This window comes from Rattus norvegicus, chromosome 6 (genome assembly GCF_036323735.1).
Source record: "Rattus norvegicus strain BN/NHsdMcwi chromosome 6, GRCr8, whole genome shotgun sequence".
Lineage (NCBI taxonomy): Eukaryota > Metazoa > Chordata > Mammalia > Rodentia > Muridae > Rattus > Rattus norvegicus.
In genome coordinates, this window is record NC_086024.1 from 76008908 (window position 1) to 76026519 (window position 17612).

The 17612-nt window shown below is 44.5% G+C and overlaps 1 protein-coding gene across 6 annotated transcripts in view; it reads left to right on the forward strand.

Annotated features, from left to right (window-relative positions):
- Nucleotides 1–17612, forward strand: part of Akap6 (A-kinase anchoring protein 6) — a 440318-nt gene that overhangs the window by 89558 nt on the left and 333148 nt on the right. For 3 of the 6 annotated variants that reach the window (XM_017594343.3, XM_039112889.2, NM_022618.2), the window contains exon 2: nt 15418–15781. In XM_017594343.3, the coding sequence (XP_017449832.1) occupies nt 15452–15781 (330 nt within the window). In that variant the 5' untranslated portion in view covers nt 15418–15451. Of the gene's footprint in view, nt 1–2275; nt 2593–10134; nt 10308–15417; nt 15782–17612 lie in introns of those variants that run through there. The other 3 variants (XM_017594342.3, XM_063262448.1, XM_063262449.1) reach the window with 2 other exon arrangements.

Consider the following 17612-nt stretch of genomic DNA (forward strand, 5'->3'; position numbering starts at 1 on the left):
GTTGATCCTTTTTTCATAGGCATGATTTATTGATATTTCTGTCCCACCCCTGCCATTTACTGTTTTACTGTGATGATACTAGATTTTTTTTTTTATATTGGACAAACAGTTTAAGTTTTTGTGAAGCCCAGTTTGTCTATTTTTTTTCTTTATAAGTCCCTGAAGAATATGCAATTTGACTCAAGTGACTGCTTCATAGTCTGAGCTCAGGGCAATGTTCTTCCTGCACACTGCGCTTATGCCATAATAGAAACTTTGCTGCGTTTAGATAGGATACATCTCGCCACATTTTAACAAAGTTTGTTAAGTGAGAGGTATTTCCTCCCTTAAAGCATCCTTTGGGAAACTTGACTGAAACGTACTGAGGTTTCATCTGAGCTCATTGGCTTTCCAGCTTGTTTCCCTTATGGTTCAGTTGAGAAGCAACAGAGCTTAGAAGCTGCAGCTGTTCCTGGGGTGGGACGGGGGTGGGGTAAAGGATGAGCACCTGTTGACACACTTTTTGCCAGAATACCTAGGACAATGCCAAATCTAAAGGAGCCAGTATTCCCCTTCTCCCCTTAAACCGTCAGCTAGCATATTCCTGTTTCCTATAGAGATGACTAGTTGTTTTCTTTAAAACTTTCACATTATAAACACGAGCTATTTCTGTTGCTCTTGATTACCTCCTGGAGGATGTAAGTAAGCTCCTATTGCTGAAGTCACCGTACACTTTAGACACAGGATTCTGGGGATCCGACCTGGATCAACCCTGAAAATCTTCTTCCTGTAGTCCATCTTTCACAGTACCAGAACCACCACGTACGCCTCTAAGGAAGGGAAGCAGTCAATAATGCTACCCAGCTATGACATCTATGAACCCCAACAAGAACCAGAATGGCACAATACTCCAAAGGGTACAACAGTGGCACTCACATCTTGGTAGTAACCTTCAGATATTTAACTGAATATGAGACCTGCTCAACAAGAGGAAAAGCATGCCTGGTCCTGGAAACCTACCGGACTATCTCAGGCTAATGAAATAGTGACTCCTGCAGAAGAACCTACGACTGTCACTTTACTCAACCAGCATTGTCCGTTTATCCTTATAACCATAGATCAGTAGTATACTTCACTTTCAAGAAAGGAACCACTGTGCAACAAATGGAGACCATAACAGGAAAGGACAACTGATACAATTGCAGACCATGAGTGGCTGTATAGGGCCCATCCCCAACTGAGAGATGTACAGTGTAACTCCTGTGCCTGAGTCTCAGGGATCACAGCAGAAGAGGAAACAGAAAGGTCGTCGGAGCTAGAACAGGAAGGTCGCTGTGAGCGTGCGTCTCCCAGAAATGTCAGAGAGGCTACACTCATGACTTCTCATCAACAGGGCTGCTTAAGCAAGACATAAATAAGACAGTATTAGTAGACCTGTTAACAAGGAAGGGGGAGGGCTCAGGGGCCCCAACTCTAGAGGAAAAACTGCAGGTGACAAAGGAATTCTGAGACCAGGAGAAATAGTCTTCCCCAGGGAAGAACTCCAAACTGCTTGTCTAATACCAAGTGGTCAGTCCTGAAAACATATATTTACAAGTAGTATTCTATGGAATGTTTAGATTGCACCTATATATTCACACATGTGTGTGTGTGCGCACGCGCACACACGCACACACACACACACACACACACACACACACACCACAACTACAATTAAAAGAGGTAGTCAATTTGAGAATGAGTAAGGCAGAATACACAGGAAGAATAGAAGAGAGGAAAGGGAAGGGGAAATGGTGTAATTGTATTTCAATTTCAAAAAACTATACAATTTTCACATTGAAGGGGGAAAACTATAGTCTTCCAGTTACCTGTGTTTTATTATACGTTAAAAGAGCAAAGTAAAGCCCTTACCACGTAGAACCAGCTTATTAGAGGTCACTCCCAAATTCTTTTCTAAAAACCGAAGCAGTGGACTGTTAGAAATATCCTGCATCACCCATTTTCCTGGCAGGAAAAGTAGCATTTTTTTATTTTTTATTTTTATTTTTTATTTTTTGCTGAAGAAACCGAAAGGACCTCCAGGAGGCTCATCAGAGCCTGAGTCACACAGAACGTTTGGCAATGTCAGGATCACAGCAGTGTGAGATAAACAGAAGCCATGGCAAGCACACTTTGTCTGAGAGTCTTTTGTAGCTGCTGTAAGTGACTAAGTGGAACAAAAGTAGCTGTGTCACATGATGGATATGTCATTGTGGTACATGAGTCAAGAAGATACAGGCAGGTTATTGAGAAGGCTCTGCTGTTTCCGAGAGCCGCGTCGGTTATGAGAAACTACTGCCTGCCAGGGAACGACATGAAAAATTAAAATGTCGAGTGCACAGTCATCTTCCATGCCACCAAGCTGCTGCTGGGTGTCAGCGAGTCGCTCCCCCGTGCGGGGCGTGACTGCAGGCTTGGCTGGGTCTCGGAGCGAGTGAGCAGCTCAGATTGTGACCTCTTGTGGAAACGGCAGCTTCTTCTTTCTCTCTGCGGCTCGGCTTGGGTGGTGGGAAGTGGTGAGAGCAGATGGCTGGACGGACTGTGCTTTCAGACCATAGCGTGCTGATGGCGTAGGTGAGAGACGACGACGAGTCGGCCTTTGAATAACATCCAGCATGCTGTCCTTTATGTTCCTGACAGTTAGAGAAGCCCTAAATTCAAAATATAAATCTCTTTGTTGCCTTTGATGAATGGAAGAGCTGCCAAAGTGTCTGGTGGAATTCAAACTTAGTCTTCCTAAGGTTGATATAAGATCTACTGGACTCTTTGTGGAGGCTTGAAGCCTTTAGCTCCTAATAAGAAGTCCTGTTGTAGCTATGTGTTTTTATTAAACAATGGAATCATTTATTTATTAGGAAAGAAGAATCTAGGAGGAGAATTTATGCTGAATTAGTCCATGGCTTATGGTTTGATATCTCCCAATATAAACATAAATCCTCGAGCTCCTACTGTTTACCCAGTACTTAAAATGTGTGTGGTGTTTTCCTCTGAAGGTCTATTGTATCAGATCCTTATTGCTCTGGATATTTTTCAAAACACCAATTCATTTTGGAGCAAAGTCTGATTCAATCAGACCTTAACTTTAGACTTAATGCTTGCTCAGGTTGAAATGCTCGGCGGTGTCAGGAACTTGATAGATTTAGAGCAGTAGTACTGTAGGATGTTTGGAGCAGTCTCTGCCCTGCTGAAACTGCTCTGGGAGAGTAGGCATAGTTGCAGGCTGCGGAAATGGTTTCTGCAATAAGGAACACAGGGAGGGGACTCCTGCTCAGGGGGACCTTTGGAGCTGGGGGGCAACTTCGTCGCTAGGTTTCAGGTGGACATTAGAGGCATCTTATGTCTGAGAGGCTGCAGTGAAGGAATATTGTGAATAGGAAAATGGGTTTGGAAATCCCAGTCCTTCTGAGAATCCTTCAGCCTCACAGTCCTCTCTTTCTGAGAGAAAGCGTAGTAGTTATTCAAGGTGTTCTCACACCGCAGCATGAGCAGCAGAAGGCAAATTAATATCAATGGAGAGATTTGGCTCAATTCATTATTTGATTTTGTAGCCTGATTCACTTGTCTTCTAAAATAAAAGTTATCCTCTCTACAACGTATGTACGCGTTAGGACGAACACTGAAATAGCTTAGATTCACTGATCACTCCCTTGCCTGTGTCTCTCACCGTTGCAACAAGCTAAACTGTAGGAGGCAGCTCTCTCTCTCTCTCTCTCTCTCTCTCTCTCTCACACACACACACACTCACACACACACACACACACACACACACACACACACACACACCCTGCCTCTCTCCTCCACTTTTTTCTTTCTTTTTTCCTTTATTTCTTACATGTTTCAGTTGAAAATACCTTTTCAGACACTAGAGCCCAACGGTGGTGTCTTCTCTCTCATCCCCTCCCAGATCCTCCCCACCCATGCAAACTCCACTCTGTCTTTCACCCTCTCTTTGGAAAACAAACAGGCAAATAAAACAAACCACAATGAAAAGTAAAAATTAAAAAGAAAAGAAAAAGCAGAAGAAACACACACACACACAAACCCATAAAAACACAAAATCAGAAACCATGATATATAAACAAAAGACCAATCAGTTTAAAAAAAGCCCAAACAGTGCAATTTGAAACAAAAAGAAAATGGTCAAAAGTGCCCTTGAGTTTGTTCTGCGTTGGCATTTACTGATGGGCCAGGGGCTGCCCTTAAGTGTGCTTTGTACACCCAGTGAGACTCCCTTGGGCTAAGTGGTGGTCAATTAGAAATGTCTTCTTGATTAGACAGTTCTTAAAGTTCTTTCTAAAATATTATTTTAGTGAAATGAATGCAGCGATATTACTAAACTGGGTCAAAGTGAACATTTTGTATTTAAAGGTATAGTCCTTCCTTGTCTGGGCAGCATAGTGGAGCTGACCCTGGTGGAAGGCGTGAGGATGAGCCACCCAGAGGGTGTGAACATGGGAGAGCTGGTCTGGCTACTCATCTCTCCTGAGGTGATTTGGACTTAGGGATGCTGCCCTCCACCCTGTCACCCCTGGTCCTGGGGTCATGAGTGCTGGTGAACTGGCTCTGTGCCTGGCCAGCTGCAGGCCCTGCCATGGGAAACACAGTAGAGCTAGGCCCTGGGGCCCAGGTGAGCTGGCCCTGAGGTGAGGGTGGGAGAGTTGACTCTGCCTCCTGGCAGCGGCAGAATTGGGTGGACAAGCCTGAACAGCGCTGGAGCGCTCACCCCCAGTGGTGCAATAAGGTGGTCAGCAGACTGACCAGCTCAGCTCACACCCAAGCCTGATCCAAGGCTTTGAGTTGGCCTACCCCAGAATCTGCATCATCAGTGAACTTGGAGCTTGTGAAAGGGCTGGCCCTGCTGTTCCAAAGCTGAAGGATCTCCATTGACACAGGGCAACAACAGGATAACTGGGAGGAGTCCCCATGAGGATCCAAGATTGATGCTGTCACAGAAGCCAGAGGCCTCAGACCAGACCAGTGACTCATCGCAATTACTATTTGACTGACTTATTTACTTACTTCAAAGCCCTTCCACTCCCCTCCCCTCTACCTACCTTCCTTCCTTCCTTCCTTCCTTCCTTCCTTCCTTCCTTCCTTCTGTCTTCCTTCCTTCCTTCCTGTCTGTCTGTCTGTCTGTCTTCTCTTTCTTTTGCTCTGTTAAAGACATAATGTTTACACAACCTTATGGGGTACACTATGGTAATGTAGTGCATGTGTATAATGTGTAGTAAGTATGACAGGCATTCCCGTCTCCTGGTTAATCATTTTCTATGGTGAACCTCATATTCTACTCCTCATTTTAAAAATCTATCACAGATCATTGTAACCGCTAGGCACTCAACTGTGCTGAAGACCCAGAAGGAATTTCTCCATTCTGTGTTTCAGTGTACATTACGAGATTTCATTCTGTCTCCATTCCCCTCTGAACTGCATAGTGTCCAGTGACCACTCTCCCCATCTATGTGTTCCTGCAAATGAGGGAGAACCTGTAGAATTTTGCCTTCCCTTGCCTGGCAATGACCTCCAGTTCCATCCATGTGCGTGTCAATGACAGAATGCCATTCTTTTCCTTGGCTGAATAATATCTCATTGTTTATGTATATATACCACGCAAACTTTATCTACTCATTTATTGAAAGGCATCCGTATTTCCGTATTTCAGTGGTTGTGAATTGGGTTTAAATAAACAGGAGTGCAAGTCTGTGTTTGAGGTGCTTCACCTCTCTTTTGATGTTGTACCCAGGGCATTCACCAGGTTACAGAACAGAGAGTCTGATTTTCAGCGGCAGAGGCATTGCTTCTGTTTCCCATGTGGCCGACTCTACATTGCCCCAACAGTCTATAAGGGTTCTTCGCTCTCTATACTCCTGCCAAATCGTGTTAGCTTTCGCCATTCTACTGGAGTGAGGCTACCCCAGGGCCCTGATTCACATTTCCCTGATGCCTGGTTCGATCACTCACTTAGTTGTGCATGTACTAACCATTTATATGCCTCTTTTTGAGAAGCACTCACGTAGTCCTTAATAGACAGGACTTTTTCTTAAGAAAAATAGTTTCTCTTTTTTTAATTTTCATGTTAAGAAATCCAAATATTGGGAGATGACCCGTTCAATAAACATGCCACGCAAACTTCATGCATCCAGACCCCTCTCATTCACATAAAACGCTGGGCACAGCAGCTGTACCTGTAACCTCAGCACTGGGGAGCTAGACGCAGAGGGACCCTCGGGGCATGCTGGCAGTCTAGGGATCTTCTCACATGGCTGTACTCTAACAGACCTTGTTTCAAAACATGAGGTGGAAAGTAATTGAGGGAAACACCCAACATTAACCCCTGGCCTCCATGCGTATGTACACACATGTCCCTACACAGACAAGAACAAATATGGACACACACACACACACACACACACACACACACACACACACACACACACGTACCCCAAATGCTGCCAACTTTGGAAGCACCCCTGAGCTTCAAGGTCCACTGTCTTTTCTTAGGGCTTCAGAGTAGAGGCACTCCAGGTGAGCCCTAACCCTTAGATTCCAGGGCTGGTTGACCTGTGCACCAGGCTCCATTCACAGTCCTTCCCCATGGAGTTAGGGGATCCCTCCTAGGAGCTTGGATGAAGACCAAACCTCTGTTGGGCAATATTATCTCCTCCAGCACCACCCTCTGTCTATCTGCAGTGACGTCTAGGTCCACCAGTTCCAAAATCTGTGATAGAAAAGTCAGGCTGCCTCTGTGCTCCCTGAGTTACTGGCTTTGAATTTAGCTCTTGTAAGTTACGAAAGCCATTTATTACTTGTTTATCTAATTCGTAGCTTTCAAAACATTGATTTTCCTCTTGTTTTATGGTGTTTGTCGGGAGAGTCCCCCTTTTTTTGGGTGGTGATTGTAGGCATTTAGTAGGGAGCAAAGTTAGGTAGCTGTATTCAGTGGGCTGTCTACCTAGACATTTCCTTAGTAACCTCTTTATAAAAACTTCTTAGTGTCTGGAAATGTGCAGTGAGTTACCAAACACTGCTTTAATACTAATGACTAATGGATTTTGGAATTCTGTGTGCTCAAAGCCTTAGAGTAGTCTTTTGTGGTTCATCTATCTCCCTTCTTACTTTGCATGTTGAGGTGACGGAGGAAATGCACACGAAGACTCGTCAGGAGTTAAGAACATGGAGGCAGAGAGGATCTTTTAACCTCGGTGTTTCCATCTTGACAACATTTGATTTAATATGTATTACTGTAAAATTAATTTGAAAGAAATTTTAGAACAAGAAAAAGAGTCAAATAATTATATAAAATGGTATTTAGAAATTTTCCACTTCAAATCTGTGACTGTGAACCAGCGCTAACGGGGAACTAAAAATGGAGACTTCTTTTTATATTTAATGGAGCAGGTAGGACAGAGCACAAAGTCCCCTGATCACTCTGATGTAAAGTCAGTCTCCTCCCTCCTTCCCTCCCTCTCTCCTTCCCTCCCTCTCTCCCTTTCTCCCTCCCTTCCTCCCTCTCTCCTTTTTCCCTCCTCTCTTTCTCTTTTTTTTTTCTTTTCTTTTTTTTCCGGAGCTGGGGACCGAACCCAGGGCCTTGCGCTTGCTAGGCAAGTGCTGTACCACTGAGCCAAATCCCCAACCCCTCTTTCTCTTTTACTACGGGAAGTTTTAAGGTTATATTCTGTGTTGAAGGTTTGTCTAGGAAAAGGAGTTTTGAATCTCTTAATTTTTATTTTTCATTTTCTTGATTAAAAAAAAGCTTCCACGTGTTGCTTATTTTCTCATTTTCTCTGCTTTCTCTTTTTAAGCCATCTTTTCAGTTTCTGCACCCCCGTGAGATTCACTCTGAACCTCATGTGTAGAGCGTTCAAAGCCATCGGAATGTGGCTGCGGTTTCTCCTGGGCCCTATTTCCAGGCCACACTGAATTCTCAGTTCTCTCAATGGTTATCTCCTGACTTTTCTTACTTCATGATACAGGGGTGTTTTTGTTAACCCTCTTCCCATGCCTATAATCCCATCAATGTCCTTCTGAATCAAACTCAGTTTATCTCAAATATCATTTTTCCAGCAAATGGTGCTTTTTCACATGTGTCTGTCCAGTGACTAATGCCATTCTTTTGGAGGCCTAATATAATAAGGCTTTTAGTTTGCATGTGTGCATTTGACTATTTCTTCCTATGTAGTAGATAGAAGTGCCGGGGGTAGGAGAGACAGAGATTGTCCCTATGAAATTATAATTCTTGAGGCTCAGTGCAAGGTGCCGTATAAACATAAGACGCTTCAACACACAGGTGCTTCTCAGTCACGTCAGCTGAGTTGAAATGAATCTTAGTTCATCTTGTTCACATTAATATCAGTGACTAAGTAAAACTTGTATTTTACTTTGTATTTTCTAGACAAGTTATGTATGTGGTCCTGTTGGTAGCCCTGGCCAGATGGACACTCAATATGTATACCACAGCTCTGCCTGTCGCTATGGCTGCCTTTTGCAAATCCAGTCTTTCTCAAGACATTTTCTCAAGCAAGAGAAAGGTGGCTGCCTACCACTTAAAGGTGGGCAGGAACGAAAGTGATGAGCATCCATCTAATCATGGCCCACGCACACACGTACGCACTAACGATTGTGCGTGCTCTGTGACTGACTGCCTCAAGCAGCCAAGTGACTCTCCCGGACGGGACTTATTCCTGGAAGAAAGAAAACACCGGCAGATATGATAACTGGCCTGGTCGGGTTGGCTATCCATTCTTCAGAAAATCTGGGAGGAGGGGCTGAGGAAGGAACGTGACTTATGAAGTGCAGTCTTGCTGACGGAAGATGCCATGTTAGGGGGAAGCGAGTTAGAGGCGTGGCTGAGGGAAAACCCATAATTCCACACAGGCTCTGAGTGAGGGGCGGGTGTAATGGGTCACGTGCCCGGGGGAGGACATTAAAACACGGAAAGGGGAAAGCGCCATTGACTCCTTTAAATTGTGGTGGTCTGTCCCAGCCTGCTTGTCAACATGTCCCCTTCCCAGGTGCACTTGATGTTCTCTTTACCCTGAGATGGCCCATCAGTGCAGGAAGGCTAGAACAGTGTCACTCCCAGGAGTCCCAGGAAACATGGGGTCGGTGGGTGAGAAGGCACAGGAAGAGGTGCAGGTCATGGCTCTGGCGTTTTCGTCTGGAGCCGGAGCTACAGTCTCTTCTTTCCCTCAGTTCAATGTGTTCTTCCGGCTCGCCGGCAGCTCTTAGACTTAAAATTGTTCAGTTTCCTAGCTGTGGTCCCCATAAGATTGAGGAAGGCAGGCAGGCAAGCAGGCCGCCTGACTTAAAGCCAAGGGATGAATTAGATCCCATCTAGGTAGGCGGGGCATTTAAGCTGCTTATCAACACGCTCTTGGGCTTTCTCTGCAGAGACCAGTTCTGCTCTCCTGGGCTCAGGTATGGGGTGGACTTCTTGAGTTCCTTTGTTTTTCCTTACTGCAGTCAAATCAAGGGACAGAATTTGAAATAGTCTAGAAGACGTGTTTTTCCTTTCTAAACGTCGGTATGAATGGGCTCTGTGACGAGTGGTTATCAGAATAGAAAAGAAGGAAATGAAAGGGAAGAGGGGGAAAAAGGACAGTTTGTTAGGTCAGAATTGACAGAATCATGCCTAACACAATCGCCTCTACCTCTGTTTTGTAAAATGTGACACGTAGCACACAGATCTGTGAATGTGGCTAAAATTAGTCCCATCGAAAGCAAGCAAAGCGTGGAAGTCTGTATCCAAAACTTATGGGTGATTCACGTGATAGCGAGACTGCCACACATCATGGGATACATACATGAGAGAAACAGTTTCTGGAGGAAAGAGAGAACCCACAAGCCCACTTAGTCAGACAGTGTTCACAGCTAGCATACCACATACTTTATCTGGCCCCGGGCATGTGGGGAGTGTCATCCTGATTCTTCCGAGAGCCAGCAGTGGCTGGCTGTGTTCTGTCCACAGAGCACTCATTTCCTTAGGCGTCCTTGTTTTGGCAACTGTCTCCTTTGCCCAGTCACTGCCTGTTTACAAAAGGCCTGCCTGGGACTGCAGTCTGTAACATAAACAATGGCTTCCAAATAGGGACTGGGTAGCAGCCCTGGCTTCAGAGTTAGGTCCCCAAAAAGCATTGAAGCTGTGCACAGTACTGCCAGCTTGGAGCAGCAGACACTGGCCCTTATCGTGTGTGCTACGAGCAGAAAGTCAGGATGGGGCGAGGAGGAGGAGCCAGAGGCTTAATCCTGAAGGGACTTTAGGAACCGAGCATTTACAGTGAGTACAGTTGGTAGGTCCCCATTTTTCTGGTTCTTATTTAAGAGAGGGAAATTACAGGAGAAAGGGGAGATGGGTAATCTGAGGGCTGGACAGCTAGAACTTTTGCTTTTTGATTTTCCCTAAGAAGGCTGCCCTCATCTAAACATACACAAATGCATCCTGGGAACCTCAGGCATCAACTCATAGTTTTTGGACTGCTAGAGAGACACCAGTACCAGCCCTTATTAAGCAATCCATGGTACATTTTCTTCTGTCTCCACGGATAGTAAGTAGGATAGTAAGTAAGGTAGGAAAAACTCTCGCTCAAATTAATAAGGACAGATTCAAGATTGTCACTTTTTTCGGCCTTTGTGCTTCATATATTGCCTCTCCTTTAGTTGCTGGAAAGGAGAGGATTTGATGGATGCTATTTTTAACAGGAGCCGGGATAAAAGGAGGTATTATCTCTAATGCTGGGAAGGTGACCAGACACAAACATTTGATGATGGGAGGGAGGGAGGGAGATGCCCTTGGGTTTCAAAGGCTGATTGATCGCTCTTCTGTCTTCCTGGAGTCAGTTGCAACTCGGTGGGTACCTGTATGATCTTGGCCTGATGCTCTCACTTGCTCTGTCGTAACCTGCTGTCTAGTGGCATTTTCTTTTCTAACATCTCTGTGACTAGAAGGCCTCTTTCCCTTTATGAAGAGACTCACAAAGGCAAAGTGTAGAACTTGCAGCTACTATTAGCAATTAAGTGGAGTAATTAATGTGTTTTAAAAGCAAGACTGACTAACCAGAATAAGGGCAGGAAGCTCCCCACAAAGACCATCGCCATAGTGCCTGCATGTTGAAGCTGTTTCCTTGAATTATGTAAGTTCATCTTTTACATCGGATATGGTTTTTTGTGAAAACCAGGGAGCAGAGCCGTCGACGCTGCTGTGTTGCGATGTGAACTGTCAGAATCAAAAGTCCAGTGTTCATATTAATTGCTTCTCATAGACGGTGTGATGTGATCCACTTGCACCACATCCCACACTTGCTAAGCATATGACCCATGCATTCACTTCTCAGTGGCAGAAGTATACGTGAAGGAAAGTATACAACAGAAACTCAAGTGTGAGCTCAGTAAAACACCGCTTGTCTATGTCCCTTGCTTGAAGTTGAACATTTGTCACAGAGAAATCTTGAAGTTTGCCTTTCAGGGCTTCTGAACGCTCTCCAGAGTAATGCCCATGCAGCCCTCCCCAGACAGTGTTCTGTTTAGTTTTCCTATTGTTTTGTGCTCGACACATAAAACCATGTCTTTGTCATTAGTCCTGAGGGGAAGATTCCTAGAGAGGAGTCCTTGTCATGTTTGTTCCTCTGGGGAAAATTATCAAAGCTAACTATGCTTTAAAAATTATTTTTCTTAGTAATAATTTTTTTCCTATGAACTGGAACAAGTCAGTTGATTGTGTTTGTGTGCTTCAGTATAATGGAGAGCCACCATGAGGTAGTTACAGCCTAATCGCTATGAAATCCCTGGATTGCTAACTGTAAGCACTCTCACATTCCTCTGCCCAGATAAGATCTCATCTGGTTCGGTCCCTTCATTCTGCAGCGAAGGACACTAAGTCTGAGCAACATTGAGTGGTCGCCCTGTGCTTACTTGTGTGTAGCCTGATGACATTTGTGGAAATGTGGGCTAAGACAATTCTGTGATCTGGGTGAGCTGATTCGTTGATATACCTCTAGTTAAGGTGGGATTTATATCACTTGGTTTAGGAATCTGACAAAGTTGCCTGTCAGTGTCACTCATTAGTTATACAGGGTCTGGGCAAGTAGGTGACGATCTGAGGCAGTTGAGTGCACACCAGCCGGACTCTTGGTTGACCTTTGGCACAGTCGAGTATTTGAGACAATCATTGTTACATCAGTGTGTTCTCCATTTGTAACCAGTTCTACGTCCTTGAACAAGAAGGCTTTATTAACCTTTGTTATCAGATTTCTCTTCAGAGAGTGAGACGATATTTGTCCCTTAGAAAGCATCAAACTGATTAATAATTTAGATGTATTCAGGGAAGTCCGAGTCAGCACCTGTGGAACACTGGGGTGTGGCTTCTGGGGTAGCTCACACTTCCTGGGATTGACTGCCTTCCATGAAATTTTGTTATATTTGAGATTTTTTTATTAGCTAAGGCTAGTATCAGTATCATTTAATAAATTAAACACAAGATGGCTACAAACATAGGTGCATTTCTTCCTCCTGCTTCCCGAGGCAGGCACCGAAGCAGTCGGCCAACTTCATGAGATGCAGAGCTTTACCTTTTGCCAATAACCTTGCTTCAGAAAATTCATCGACGAACTTTACCTAACTCAAAACTCAGATGTTGAAAAATTAGGAAAGGGAAGCTAGACGTTGTGTGCACCCCAGGTGTACACTGGAAGCTAGATGATCAGAACTTTAAAGGCAGTGAGGGCACAAGTCTGAGAGCAGTGTGTGCAGCATGGGACCTTGTGGGGGGAGGAGGAGAGTGGATGTGCGAGGGAGGGGAGTCAGGGTTATAGGGCAGTACTGAGAGAGTACTTAAGACATGGAGTACCGGGGTTGGGGATTTAGCTCAGTGGTAGAGCGCTTGCCTAGCAAGAGGAAGGCCCTGGGTTCGGTCCCCAGCTCCGAAAAAAAAAAAAAAAAAAGACATGGAGTACCTGCCCCATTCTTACCCACCCTACTCTACCTACCCTACTCTTACCAACCCCACTCTTACCCACCCCACTCTTACCCACCCCACTCTACCCACCCCACTCTTACCCACCCCACTCTTACCCACCCTACTCTACCCACCCCACTCTTACCCACCCTATTCTACCCACCCCATTCTTACCCACCCCACTCTACCTACCCCATCTATAGCACTTTTGTCAGTTGGGCAGATCTGGTTGTTTCCCTTGCTCAATAGGCATGGATAGTTACAAGTTGCTCACACTGGGAGCTGTCTTGATTTTTTTTTCACCCTTCTATATCAATAAGAATAACTTTGTTTTATTGTTACAATGTTGGTTGATTTTTGTTGTTGTTAACTTGAAACAAAGTAGAGTCCTCTGGGAAGACAGAACCTTAACTAAGATAAAGCCTCCATCAATTGATCTACCGGCAAGTCTTTTTCCTTTTCTTCTTCTTTTTTAGCTGTGTGTTAATGTACACTTTCTTTTAAAAAATGATTATTTTTTTCCATGCCAAGTGTTGTCCCCCTTCCCAGTCTCCATTTCACAACTCCCTCTTTCCTCTCCATCCCCTTTACTTTTAAGAGTACCCCACCCACCACTCCTGCCTCACCGCTCTAGCTTCCTCCTTTGCTGGGCATTAAGCCTCCACAGGACCCAGCACCTCCTGTTTCACTGATGCCAGATAAGGCAGGCCTCTGCTACATAAGTATCAGGAGCCATGAACCTACCAATATACTCTCTGGTTGCTGTTTGTCTTTTTCTTGATTAATGATTACTGTCGGCAGGGCTCAGTGCTCCTGTGGGTGATGCCACCCCTAGGCTGGTGGTCCTGGGTTGTATAAAAAAGCAAGTGAATATGAAGCAAGCCTGTGAGTAGCACTCCTCCGTGGCCTCTACTTCAGCTCCTGCTTCTGGGTGCCTGGGCTGAGTTCCTGCTCTGACTTCCTGTCATGATAGACTGTGACCTCTGAAGTGAAGTAGGTCTTTCCTGCAGTTTCCTCCCCAAACTGCTTTTGTTATAGCAAGAAGAAGCAGAGGTAGCTGTTAAATGAATATTCAGAATCTGACAAAATGTGTGAGCTGCTTTCTGATGATCACATTAACTTTCTGAACTTTTGATCAGTTACTTTTCAGAAGCGAAAGTGTAACTTGAATGTACTAAACAAACAAACAAACAAACAAACAAACAAAACCACCTTCACAACAAAATACAACCTTGTAAAAGGAAAGTCCATTAGCCTTGAATTCAAGCTGTTTCCAGGGGCAAAATAACACACATTCATTCTAAAATATAAGAGCCAAAGAGTATTTTATGCTAGCCCACTTCCAGAGAGCAGGATCATAGTTAGTAACTAACCTTTATCCTCAAAAGCAAACTTTGTTCCCCATGATAGGCAGTTGTTAATCTCATCTGTCTAGTAACCCTTTTACTAGTATGTGTCAGAACAGCTTATTACTCTTAAAATTCCAAATGCCTCTGAAATTTTTAACATAACTGCATATTATATTAGTGTAACCTGGGTGTGGCGTTAATTAATCAGCATTAATTAGATCTTTATGATATAATCTCTTTTCTAAGAAACTAACATTTTGGAATTGCTACATGTTATTTATATCTGTTATCTATCTGTCTGTCTATCATCTATATCTGTCATCTATCCAAATCTTCAAAATAGACAATATCTGAGACTAACACAGCGTATTTCACTGTCTAGAACACCCTCTCTTTTTATTTATTCCTATATTAAATGTGTTGGTTTTATTCAGAATGTTTGGCTGCATACATCAGGAGAGCCCATTTTAATCATTGTTTTGACACGGTAGAAATTTGTCCTTTCCGTTCACGTGTCAGCAATACTGGCAGAGGCTCCTTGGTATCTCATTTGACCCATGCTCTTAGCTCTGTGCTTCACCATCCCCTCCTAAGAGCACCCCAGAGCATTGCCTAGACTGACACGGACCTAGAACTCCAGCCATGAAGTCCACCATATAGACTGGAGTAACAGTGAAAAGCAGATGGCCGACTCCTGGCTTATTCTAGTTCAACAATCCCTTGACACAGCCATGGGAATTTCTGCATAGCTGTTCCACTTCTCATTGGCGAGAACTTGGCTATGGGGCTGCAGAGGAAGTGGGGGATTCTAGCTGTAAATTCCAGACAGGAATATTGACAGCTAAATCTCAGTATCTGTTGCCAAGGAAACGGGAAGATGGACATTTGGAGAGACAGTAGCACCATGCTCTTGTGTTACATACTGGGTCTTGCAGCTGCAATGTATAAAATCAAAACCCCTCTTTCTGTTTTTGTTATGAGCAATGGTTTCTTAATTTAGAATCCGGCTTTATTTAGAAACCCCGTTTCTTCTGCGAAGTATCGTTGCTTTATTTGGCCATCTAGTCTGACTTTGCTTTCCGATTTCCTTTTGCCTTTCAGCTGTTTTGGAAAGAAGTAAGGCTTAGATTTCTCCATGTTAACCATGAGCGTGACACTTTCCCCACTGAGGTCACAGGGCCCAGATCCCATGGCGACGGATGCTTCACCCATGGCCATCAACATGACACCCACTGTGGAGCAGGAGGAAGGAGAGGGAGAGGAAGCCGTGAAGGCCATAGACGCTGAGCAGCAGTATGGAAAGCCACCTCCGCTCCACACAGCAGCCGACTGGAAGATTGTCCTGCACTTACCTGAGATTGAGACCTGGCTCCGGATGACCTCAGAGAGGGTCCGTGACCTGACCTACTCAGTCCAGCAGGATGCAGACAGCAAGCATGTGGATGTGCATCTAGTTCAGCTGAAGGTAAGGCGGGCTCTCTGGAAAGAAGTCTAAAATTGCCTCTGGTACCTTGAGCCAGTCTCTGTTTCATAAGTGCCAGTGAGGAAGAGTCCAAGGTGAAAAGACAGTAACATTTGACAACATTATTCTTGATGGTAAACAGATCATTTTTCTTCTAATTTTACTATATTGATAGTTATCTAGAGTAAAACGGGCCTTTGAGACTAGAACAGAGGTACAAGAAACAGGAAGGGTATTTTTGTTCCATGTCATAGAAATCAGTTGTGGAGAATGAAAGGATCTTACAAATGATTCCAAAAGGCTTAACAAAAGACTCATGGTAGAATACGGTGCAATGGTGAACAGGTCATGTGATTAGTACCTTCTGCAGAAGCTGAGGCTGCCTTTGAAGCAAATGGTGGTTTCTACCCTGGTGGGAAGGGCAATGTTCTCCTTGTAGAGTGCCTTTCATCCGAAGACAATGCATTATGCAGAAGAAAGGAGCTTTTTATAACAACTGATCTAATGTCAGACGTTTTTCAGTTGTCTGGGCTCCGGGAGACCTTTTGAAAGTGCCACAGCATAGAGAAATGGAGGTGCTGGTCAGAGTCCAATTAAATGAGGACTCCAGAAATATACACTGTGACTTTGACCAGGCCATAACCTCTTGTCTCTCCCAGGTCCTGAAGTGGAAAAATATATAACATATAGGTCTTATATAAACTTCAAGTTAGATGGCATTCTAAGGAAAACTATTTTACCTATGCTGATTCATCTTAAATGACACAAACTAAAAGGCTAAACAGATCCTTAGTTCTTAGCATTGAAGTGACTTACAGCCTATCACCACCATGGAAGAATGGTGAGCTGAGTCAAGAGAGAGCATGTTTCTAAATGTTTGGAGTGGATCTGGCTTAACCTTTCACGGTAGTGTGACAGATCATCTGCCAGATGTCTTAGTTGCATTCCTACTGTTGTGATAAAGCACTGCGACCAAACATGCCCTGGGGAGAAAACGGTTTACTCAGCTTACACCTGTCAGGTCTCAGTCTATCACTGAAGGAAGTCAGGACAAGACCTAAGGCAGGAGCCTGGAGGCAGAGCTGATGCAGAAGCCAGATAGGGATGCTGCTTACTGACTTGCTCCCTACGGCTTGCTCAGCCTGCTTTCTTATAGCACTCAGGACCACCAGCCCAGGGATGGTATGTATCATCCACAATGCTCTGGGCCCTTCCTCATAATTCCCTTCCATAATTAAGAAAATGTCCTGCAGGCTTGCCTACAGCCCAATCTTATTTTTCTCCATTGTGATTGATTCCCTCTCTTCAGGTAACTCTAGCTTGTGTCAAATTGACAAAATCTCACTAGGACACTAGATTACTACATTAGTGTCTTGGACAGGGAGAGAAAGAAAAGACAGAGGAGAGAAGGGAGAAGGGAGGGAGTAAGAAAGGGAGAGAGGGGAGCACATGAGCAAATGAACAGTGTAAACCAGATGTCACTGCTAGCTGCTCTTGGGAAGAACTCAGGATGGTGACAGAACTATGGCTGGAAGCGGCCTCAGCAGAATGACAGTCCCCGATAGCGCCGTCCTATGGCAGTGGGGAGTATTGTGACTGGGCCCCAGAAATAATTTTTTTTAGAGCATCTTGGGGCAAGAATAAACTAGAAGTTAGAGGACAGTCCCTCGTACCACTCTCTCCAGTGCTGATCCAGTGAGTGATCCCTAAGTTGATGCAGGATTGAACTTGTAAGACAAATCAGCAGTTACCTCACAGATCCTTCACATGTACACAGGAAGTCAGTAATTGCTAGAAGAGGAAGTGAGGGGGTGGGCACACTGTTAGAAGACAC